Genomic DNA, 10,319 nt, shown 5'->3' on the forward strand with positions numbered 1-10,319 from the left:
GTGGAGGCAGACGCCTGTACGTGATCTGGAAGTAGAGGCACCACTGCTGCCAGCCTTGCTGGGTGCTCACCACTGTGGCACACTGCCCACGCTGATGCTCGGGCCAGCCAAAGGCAATAAATTGAGCTCATTTTGAAGTTTAGTTCACCTGCAACACTAACTGGCAAGTGATCTTCCTGTCTTGCTCTTCTCATTTCTGCTGGTGCCCATTTCCACCCCTGTCCTGCTGTGGGGGGAGCAGCTCTGGGTGCTGGGCAAGGCTGATCTGCCGCAGGATGGCTGTGGGCTGGAGCAGGTGAGGGCATCCCTCCCATACAATGCTTTTTCCAGAACTGATAGAACTTGTTTACATAGATAATAAAATGAAGTGCAACATTTTGATACTGAATCCTGAGAGACAAACAGAGGCTTTCCACACTGATCTGTTTTACTGAAATGGGTACCTGTGCTTAATATTTTTATTCATTGAGTTACCAATGTTCCACAATAACCTATATGAGATGAAGGGAATCAAATACAGCATATTTCTCCCAGGACAACCAGAAGAAGTCTAAAAAGCTATTTTGTTTATGTTTCCTTTAAATTGTGAAACATTTTTGCTATATTTTCAACTTTTAACTATATATCATTAAAAATATAAATATACTGAATTGGAATACAGGATGGTATCAATTCACATTTTTCTATAATTCCTATAGATAATTTTACATAACACATACAGAATAAAAAACCCTGAGAATTTACTAAGAAAAACTATCAAATACTCCCGCTGTTCAATTATTTATAGCACTGTTTGGAATCACTGTGTATCATAATGATATACATTCCCAGATGCCTAAGGAAAATTTCTACCAGATTTCTATTATTCCCTATTCAAAGCAAGTGAACATCTCTCTAGGGACTAAGCAAATTCCCCCTCTCAAAAAAAAGGGGGAAAGATCTTTTTGCTTTCAAATTTTTGTTTTTCCAGTGCCAAGTTCCAGATCTTCAAGTAGACATCACAACCCCATATAGAGAGAGCAGTCATCAGCCTTTACTGTCACCTTTAAGCTTGCTCCTTCAAAGTGTTTTCACCTTTAATTTTATCACCAGTCTCTGTGCTTACCTTATGTACTTCTGTCAGTTTAGAAGCTGCAGTGAACCCTAAAAGTAGGCTTGGACTCAAAATGTGTCCTCAATGTTTTTTGGGCATAATCTGCAACACTTTAGGTTGCTGACAATATACATATTGGAATAATCCCGCAAGTATTAGGGTGGATAGCGTCTGCTGTGTGAATGAGACTGAGAACAAAGTGAATTGAAATTACTTGTGGAAACTCCCAGCACAGTTTCTTTGGCTTTTTATCTCTGCAGCTGGCATGTGATACAGTAATTGTCTTACTCACATTCCTGTCTTCTCTGCTTGTTAAGTGAATTTGTTGAAGTTTCTTGTACCAGACATGCATTTGTTTGCAACTATTTCTAAGATTGTGACTCTGTTGCCTAAATCAGTTGTTTAAACTTGAATTCTGTGCAGAAAATATTTAGGTATCAAGGTTATTTTTAAACTCAGTCATGCACAACACCTTTGCTTCCTTGTCTACAACTACTTTTTCTTTGCAAGAGCTTCTGTTTATTGAAGCTTATTGAAAGAGTAATGATTTCTTTTTTCTTAGTATTTTTAAAATATAAATTTTTTATTTATTTATATTTTATTTTAAAATTTAAATTTTTTCCACTGAGTTCATTTCCTGGAGGGATATTTCTTTTTGTCACTGTACAGCAAGTGTACACAGGACCTAGAATCAAACACAGAACATGACACAGTAACATTATTCCCACAAACCACCTCTAAGGATATTGGCTGTTTTGGCATCCACAAAAATTAATGTAGAGATGGGAAAGGTAAGACCAAGTTGTACACCTACCCAAAACCTCTTTTGAATAGTCTGCCACACAGTGTTTCTGGAAAAACAACCTTTCACTGGTGAGTGACATATTTTAATTTCCTAAAGGAGAGAGGGGTTTTGAGAACATATCTTTTTATTAATTCTGCAACAATCAAAACTGAACTCTGGAAAATGTGTTTAATTTCTATGAAAATGTCATTCCTCTGGCTCTGACTTGCCAGAGTGATTTTTTTCCCAACATTTTATTAACATGACACTTTTACTTGAGAAAGTAGCGGGCACGTGCTGTAAATTTTGTGTTCTCCCAGGAGAAAATGAAGCAAGAGCTTTAAAAAGGAAACAGTGAAATGGTTACTGCTTGTGTTTACCAACAACTGAAGGTGAACCTTTCAGTTATTTTGCTGTCTACCCAGCCTAACATCCTCCAGTGAGAGGATGGAACACTGAGCTCCCTGCCATGGAGAAGGATCTCTGCATGAATTACTGGTAGTGCAATGATTGAGTGAAACAGGGGCAGCTTCATAAGGAAAATTGAGGCTAACACACGTCAGAATTACAAAAAGAATTACAAAAAGGGTATTCTAAAACATCTAAAACCCTAATGCTTAAACTCAGTGAATGCAGCTGTTCCAGTGCAAACTACCACCAGGAAAGGTAATACTAGTTTGCACTGTTTGCTCCAGTGCAAACTACCACCAGGAAAGGTAATACTACACAAGAAATCAATGTTTTCTATTCCAGATGTCTTGTTCAACTAATCTTCACCTAATTTTGATTGAGATACCTCCATATGTGTTTGCATAAAACAGAATTCAAGAAAATTTTGTAAGCATGGGTGCCAGTCTAGTCCATAAAGACCACTTCAGCCTCAGGAGGAATATAGAAAGAAGTTATCAGTTCCCAAAGCTTTACTACTCCTGAAGTTTTGAGGGGCTTAAATAATCTTGCTGGTGATAGGTATCTAGCTAGTACAAAGCTGAAAAATCAAGCTATGAAGTTCTTTTCTTTTTCTTTACTGATGAGATGTTCTAGAAAAAGAATTCCAAAAAGCTTTCCTCCACTGAGATTGGAAAGCATTTGAGCATTGTATTTACCATTTGTTCAAATTAAGAACACTAGTACACCTAAGGTCAGATAAAGGTGGATTTCTTCTGCTACTTTTTGTCTTCATTTTATCAAACATATTGTCAGCTTTTTCACAACACAGGAGAAGTGATGTCCTTAGCAGCTGTGTCCCCCTTTCATGAAATATACAGAAGCATCCTGGTAAATCTTAGCTAGAAAGGTGATGCAGGCAGTAAAAGAAAATAACGTGGAACACTTCATGGACGAAAGACATGCCCTGATAACCACCACATGTGTGTTTATCACATGTAGATGCAGACAAGGTGGGAAAGAGAGAAGTTTAAATGGAATATTGTGGTTTTCTAAATATTTTAAAGGTAATGTACAACCCAAATCCCCCCTGACACAGCTTGAGGCCATGTCCTCTTGTCCTGTCACTAATTGCCTAGGATAAATGGCCAACCCCCATCTTGCTACAACCATGTGGAGCAGAATGGCAAACGCTGGAAAGAGCAGATGGCAGTGATGTTCTACTTGCTGGTAATTTATTTACAAGACACCAATATTGAAGTCTTTATCTTCAGTTGTTTGTTATGGGTGTTTGTTACATTGTACAGTTGTTTGTTATGGCCTCCACCATTCCTACCCTTACATGCCCAGATCTCTTTTGCATTGCTACCATTTTACCTTCTTACCTACAAAGGTATCCAAAATGAAAACAGTAGAGTTCTGTCTACAGTTAAACCACCCCTTTCTTTATTGCAGTGGTAGTGGGAAATCCAAGCCAAGGAAGACAAATAACTCCCCATCCAAACCTAAAACCTTGGAAAACTCAGGTTTTGGGTGTGCAGAGGTATTATCCAGCATTAAAGTGTTTATTAGGAGACATTATTTTCCTATGTCAAGAATATCTACCATGATCATTTGGCTATATTTCATTGGTTTCACTTCAAATCACATATCTGTTGTTATCAAAAGTCCTTAGTGGAGGCCCTGAGAGGCTACATCCCTTAACACAGCCCTGAAGCTGCGAGACACAATTGGCAACACCACACAATCCATATGCAGGCTGGTTACAACAACATTTTCCAATGTGAGGTAAGGCAGCAGCTTTGATCATTGGCTATCTGTTGTCCTCTATGACAATGGTTCTTCTCGGATATGTCTCAACATCCACAAATATGTACCGAACCTCGAATCTTCCTGTTTCAAGATTCTGGAAAGAAAAGAATTTCAGAGTGTTTGTTTCTCTTTGGTGGTTTAAATTCAAGACTAAGCTTGTCAGGAGTATCAAGCAATTGTACATACCTCTTTGACTTCCACATGGACTGTTCCCTGTTTCCCTGATTCAGTGCCCTCAATATAGAACTTCAAACGCATGTGTTTCAGTCCATCCTTTACGTATTCAATGTGACTAAAAACAGCAACACAAAACAAAAACCCAACCACCCAGCAAGAATACAGATTATATGCTAGTTAAGACTTCAAATTTAAACTTACTTAGAGGAGTTGCTTACTTATTTTGTAAGAAAGTGTATTCCGGTGGTGTCCTTATGCTACCTTGGCTTCCTTCTCTACTGCTCCTCTCAAGCTTTACTGTGAGTGCCTAAGGACTAGTGGAGTTAGAAGAGCTAATTAGCTGCTGAGCATTAAGAGATTAAATGCTTAAATGTCCTCACCCCAGTCCTCCCCTCAAAACTGAAAAGCAATCCACTGCTGAAGACTATGGAAATTCCTTGTATTTATTCTAAAAAAACCCTGACTTGGAGATTTGGAGCCCGACAGCTAAAAAGGGACCCCACACCACCAAGACTTCCAGAGTTTTCTTAGGCACTTAAACTAAGTCATCAAGCCAAAACATACAGAGCATGTTTTTCCAAATTAATTATCAGGTTCATTAAACCACATCAAAACAAAAAGTTTACTATGTGCTTTACTTTAGCAATAATTTTGTTCGGCTAAAATTGTGTAACTTTGGCACTGTTTGAGATCTCCAACCTAAATGCTGGAATTTAGACTGGAGTTGGGTTATGCTCATGCATTAAATAAATAGCACATCACTTTCAAAGTGACTACTTTGGGAAACTAATGATCCCATGAGAGTTCTGGTGCCAGTTTATGTTTCCTACTGAAATTAACTGCTGTTTAGCACCAATCTTTATTTCTATAAGGCATGCCCAGGTACACACTGTGAAATAAACTTCCAATACAGTTTAAAGTGACATGATGGGGTAGAGAGAACAAATATGAACAAAGAGCCTTACTGCAGTAAATTTACATTCAAGGTGTTCATACACAGAAAACCCTGTAGATTTTTGAGATAAATATTTAAAATCATTCTTATACTGCAGATGCAAACTCTACAATCTTACCTAGTTCTCAGCTCAAAAATTTATTTAAAATACAAGGCATTCAAAATTATGGAAATTAAATACTAGGAAAGCTGATTCATAGTAAATTTACTTATTTACAGACACGTGCTCAGAATGTTTGTGCACATCAATTTCATTTAGCAGCTTCACTTTAAACATTATTTCATAGAGTCTGGTGAAGAGATAAAGCTTCAACGAGTAAAAGTCACTTTCATCAGACAAAATAAAAAATCTCAATTTCATGGTTCAACCTGTGTCTGGGCTTATGTGTCTCATTCTATATGAAACCTCATTGAATATATTCCTGCCAAATAACCCAATAAAGCAGGGAGGACTTATGTTTTGTAAGAAATAATTCTGTTGTTTCTTTCAAAAGGAAAGTAATAGAGAGACTCATGAAAGGTTTAGGTGATAGATGTTCTGTTAAATACACAGTAGAGATGTTGCCTCAAGTACCAAAAAAGTTCAGTATAGTTTCAGACTGTAAACTTCTGTCAGATTACTGCTCCCCCCCATGCAAGCCTAGGCCTCTGTACTACTCTTTGCAGACTCATCCTATTTTTCGGAGAGCTCTCTGTCTACCATGATGACATTGCTTGTTTTGAGGCACTCAGAATTGGCATTTTATATTCTATGTACACTGTACTTAGTGGTGTATGGCACACAAGAGGTACTGCAAAAAACTTGTATGTTCAATCAAAAGTGACAGGATGTGTCACAAACAGTTCATCACTCTAGAACTAACTTGTAATCCAAAAATATCTTTGCTGTGCAAAAAACTGATGTCTTTATGGGGCAAACACCAAGGGGTACCTGACATGCTGTCGTCTTCCTCTTCTTGTTGCCTCTCCATAACCTTTGATAGACTCACCAAAAACACCAATTATCTACAAGAGAAAAGAGGTTTGAGCTGTCAGAAAGGATCACATAAAAACAGGTATTCCAGTATCAGCTCCTGCCTCTGCTGTGAATACATCTTCTTTTAACAAAATGCCCCTGGAGAATTTAACATGTCAAGAATAGAAGTGTTTATGAAAGAAAACAGTTTAAGGAAAACTCCTCTGTATTCCAGTCCTTTTTATTCTTTACAGTCCCGTTATTAAATGTCTAAAATAAATCCTATTGATATCCTCCATTTGTACTGTTTTCTGAGATGAAGACATGTAAACTGACATTTTGTGTAAAAAGAAAAAAAAAAGCAAAAAATATTTGCTCATTTCTCCTCCAAGAGAATATCTTTTGAAGTTTAAAATGCAAATGCACTCCCCTTCATATTATCTAAAAAGTACTACTGAATAAGAAATTTAGTAATCTTTTTTCAGATCTATAGAGTCAGAGAAGTTCAACTTAATCTTAAACTTACTTTAAATTTGGTTAGAAGGAGAGGTTAAGTTTTACTGTGTACTAGAAAGACATTTTAATTCTGCAAACTTGTTCCCAAGCAGTCTTCATTTTTATTTGAGCAACAACTTGTCACTTAATTTCTAGGTTATCCTCAAAGGCATCTGTGGCAACCTTGTTTGAAGGATGTTTTGTCTGAAGTATTTTTTTTTTAATCTAGTTTCATGTTGATTTTTGTTTACACCTAGCTATGACAACTGTGTGATCCCATGACTATTCTCCACCTGTTTTTCAGTTAGCCAAAAGAATGCTAATTGTGCTCCAAATGAAAAAATTTAAATTCCTGGTTATCAGTGCAGCACCTCACAGAATGATAGAACAATAGTGAAGTGTCATAATAGAGTAAGTGTGCAGAGAAAAGGCAGCAAGTAAGATCTACAGAGCTTAGTGGGACCAGCTGCATCTCTGACCTGCAGAATTCAAGTGCTACATTTACCAGGCACTCAGAAAAGTCCCCAAGACTTTCTGTATGGTGACACAAGCACATGCTCTGAAGGGCAGACTGTATTTCCATCAGTTTTTGGTCTGTGGCTTCTAGCAGGCTAGTTCAGACAAGCTCAATGCTTGCACTGACTTGTCCTAATGGAGGCTTGGCTCTGGAGCTGAGCCACCCCATGCCAGCTAAAAGCACTGGCAGAACTGCTCAAGCACCACGTGGGGCTTCAGGTAGCTTGTGAGATTCCTTGCACAAAGTTTTGACTTGAAGAGAGACAGTAGCTACTGAGAAACAAAAACTTCGGACTTAAGTTCAAAAACCAACCTCAGGGTGAGATCTGCATTTCTCCAAGGCATCTCCATAGATCTTATTTGGACTAGAAGAAGAGAACAGCTCTTTAAAAATCACATAGAACAAACCACCTGTAACAGAAACAACATCAGATGGAATGAAAACTTTTCAAACCAGGTGGAATTAATGAAAAGTGTGTTCTGATAAAGAATGTAATTTAAAAAAATAACCTGTAACACCAATTCCAACAAGCACCACAATAAAATAGGTAAAGTCTCTTCCAGCTTCTTTCACTGAAATTAAACAGAAAACAGCACATAAGTTACAACCTTGGATAATAACATTTGTATGACTTTCTTACATAAATGCTCTATTGTTAGTCTGTAGCTCAAATAACATTTTAGCAGAAGAAAAAATTCCAGTAACAGTTTCCTTAATGCCTCATTGATGTAAAAGAGACCATGGAACATATCTTATACTGTACAGGGCATATTTACATCTCTGTGTTAGGCCTTATTACTTTGTTTGCCAGATGTTTTCAAGATCTAAAGTAGCAATTACTGCTACTTTTTGGGTGCATGAGAGCCAGATTTTTCAGGAACTAATGAGGGATTTAGCACTGCAGTATTCATGCTACTACCTAAACCCACAACCACAACCCACAATCCTTATGCAAAGAAAAGAAGTAAAAATAAAAAAGTAAAAGCTTATAAGTTGCACACACTGAAAATAACTGATTTTATGAATTTGCAATCAATAGAAAAATAAAAAGGGGAATATTACACCAAAATAATTTTTTAACATTAACTGCTGTTTGTCTGACTAGTTTTTATCTTTCAATTTTGATCTAAAGTACAAGTGTTAGTATACACCACAAAATAAGTCATAGGAGATTCTCTGTTTCAAAATATTTGAGTACTTGGAAAGAGACTACTATCTTTTAGTGATAAAGTGTGCATTTCAGTGGAGTAAAAGTTATGGAGGAAACATTAATAACTACTTTTCCTGCAGTCTTCTAATCAGTTGAAAGTGTTTTTTGTAAGTCATTTCAAAGTACTTAGATTTTCTGAGGCTAATTATATAGTAACTACTTTTCACTGAAGTGAATGAGACCAACTAAAGTGAAGGCAATCCATAAAGAAACTACCATCACATGTAGAGCTTTGACAATTTTGTTGGAGGTGAACTTATTTCAACATCCGTACAGACAGGCCGCATATGATAGGTTTTCCTTCTGAAAAGGAAAACGAGGGGCTATTACATCTTGTGCCCGATAATTACTTAAATCAACAGGCTGTTTAGAAGAAGTCATATAATTTGGTCTGATTGTGCAATGCATACACATCTGCTCCAAACAATACGATGGGAAAAGAATCCGGCTTGGTGTGCTGAGATCGTTTTTTTTCTAGATACTTGATGTTTGGAACTACAAAACTTTGGCTGCAGAAGGAACAGCCTCCAGCCCTTCTGAGCAGCACACAGCATCCTCCGCCTTACCTTTCTGAGCCGCCGACACCAGCGTTTCCTCGTTCAGCGCCCTTTGCACGGACACATCCTTGCTATTATCTCCAGGTTTTGCAGCTTTCAGCCCTCCCGCCCGCGTCCCGAAGCTCCGACGGGCGGCCCCGAGCAGCAGCGGGGGCTGGTGCCGCCACCGCGGGCAGGAGCAGGACGGGGTGCCGGCCCCCAGGAGCGCCCACCCGCGAGTGGCGAGCAGCCAGCGGCCCAGGCAGCCCCGCCCGAGGGCGGCGGGCAGCGTCCGGGGCAGCACGCCGGGCATGGCCCCCGCCGCCCTCACAGGGGCACGGCAGCGCAGGCCAGCCGAACGGAGACTTTGTGCCGCTCGCCACCGGGGAGCCCTCAGGGAAGTGCCCGGGCAGCCTCCCGCCCCGATGACCGCTGCTCCAGCTCAGGAGCCCACCTGAACCTTTATCGCCGCCCGCCGCCGCTGGCCGCTGCCCCGGCGGAAATGTTTGGGACGGCGGAGCAGCGAGCGGCGGCGCGGGCCCTGGGAGTGGTAGTTTGAGCGGGCTCCCTCTCCCGCCCGCCGCCGGGAGCGACTTCCAGCGAGGTCACTACAGCGCCCGCCATGCCAAGCGCCGCCACCGCCGCTGCCGCCGCCACAGCCCGCCTTCCGCGGGCGGGGGGCTCCGGCTCCATTCAGGGGTGGGAAGGCGGGGGGCTGCTCGCCGCGCATGCGGTGCCGGTGCCTTGTAAAGCTGTGTTTTCATACACGTTTTTCTTGGTCTTGCACGCATATATGTGTTAAAACGATGCAGTTGAGGTTTCCGCGGATGGAGACGGCTAGAGGGATCTGGACAGGCTAAATCAATGGGCTGAGATGGACGGCATGAGGTTCAACAAGGCCAAGTGTCGGGTCCTGCTCACAGCAACCGCAGGCAGCGCTGGGGACAGAGTGGCTGGAAAAGTGCTGGTGGAAAAGGATATGAGCCAGTGTGTGCCCAGGTAGCCAAGGAGGCCAATGGCTTCCTGGCCTGTATCAAAACCAGTATTGTGAGCAGGACTAGGGAGGAGATTGTCCCACTGTACTTGGCACTGTTGAGGCCACACCTTGAGTTGAGTTTTGAAGCCCTCGATTTAAGAAGGACATTGAGCTGCTGGAGTAGGTCCAGAGAAGGGCAATGGAACTGGTGAAGCTGGAGCACAAGTTTTATGAGGAGTGGCTGAGGGAGCTGGGGATGTTTAACTTGAAGAAAGGGAGGCTCAGGGGGACTTTATCACTCTACAAATCCCTGGAAGGAGGCTGTGGCCAGGTGGGAGATGGCCTGCTCTCCGAGAAGAGGAAATGGCCTCAAGTTGTTCCAGGGGAGGTTTAGGTTGGACATTAGAAAGAATTTCTTCACA

The 10,319-nt window shown here is 40.7% G+C and overlaps 1 protein-coding gene across 1 annotated transcript; it reads right to left on the reverse strand.

Moving 5' to 3' along the window:
• Positions 1-3,480: 3,480 nt before the first annotated feature.
• On the reverse strand, positions 3,481-9,569 carry TIMM21 (translocase of inner mitochondrial membrane 21). The gene is made up of 6 exons (XM_071456451.1): positions 8,952-9,569; positions 7,685-7,747; positions 7,488-7,585; positions 6,140-6,213; positions 4,263-4,368; positions 3,481-4,170 (listed from the first exon to the last, which is right to left on the reverse strand). The coding sequence occupies exons 1-6, from the start codon at positions 9,232-9,234 to the stop codon at positions 4,078-4,080; spliced, it is 717 nt and encodes a 238-aa protein (XP_071312552.1). The 5' UTR covers positions 9,235-9,569; the 3' UTR covers positions 3,481-4,077.
• Between the last annotated feature and the right edge of the window lie 750 nt (positions 9,570-10,319).

Source organism: Agelaius tricolor, unplaced genomic scaffold, assembly GCF_023055355.1.
Source record: "Agelaius tricolor isolate 1412-34295 unplaced genomic scaffold, bAgeTri1.0.p SCAF_2, whole genome shotgun sequence".
NCBI classification, from domain to species: domain Eukaryota; kingdom Metazoa; phylum Chordata; class Aves; order Passeriformes; family Icteridae; genus Agelaius; species Agelaius tricolor.

Excerpts from the sequence above, each read along its gene's own strand:
- TIMM21 (XM_071456451.1), bottom strand. The coding sequence starts at position 9,234 with ATGCCCGGCGTGCTGCCCCGGACGCTGCCCGCCGCCCTCGGGCGGGGC. Across the intron at positions 4,369-6,139 it reads GGAAGACGACAGCATGTCAG|TCACATTGAATACGTAAAGG; the intron begins GTACCCCTTGGT and ends TGCTGTTTTTAG. Across the intron at positions 4,171-4,262 it reads TCCATGTGGAAGTCAAAGAG|AATCTTGAAACAGGAAGATT; the intron begins GTATGTACAATT and ends TTTTCTTTCCAG.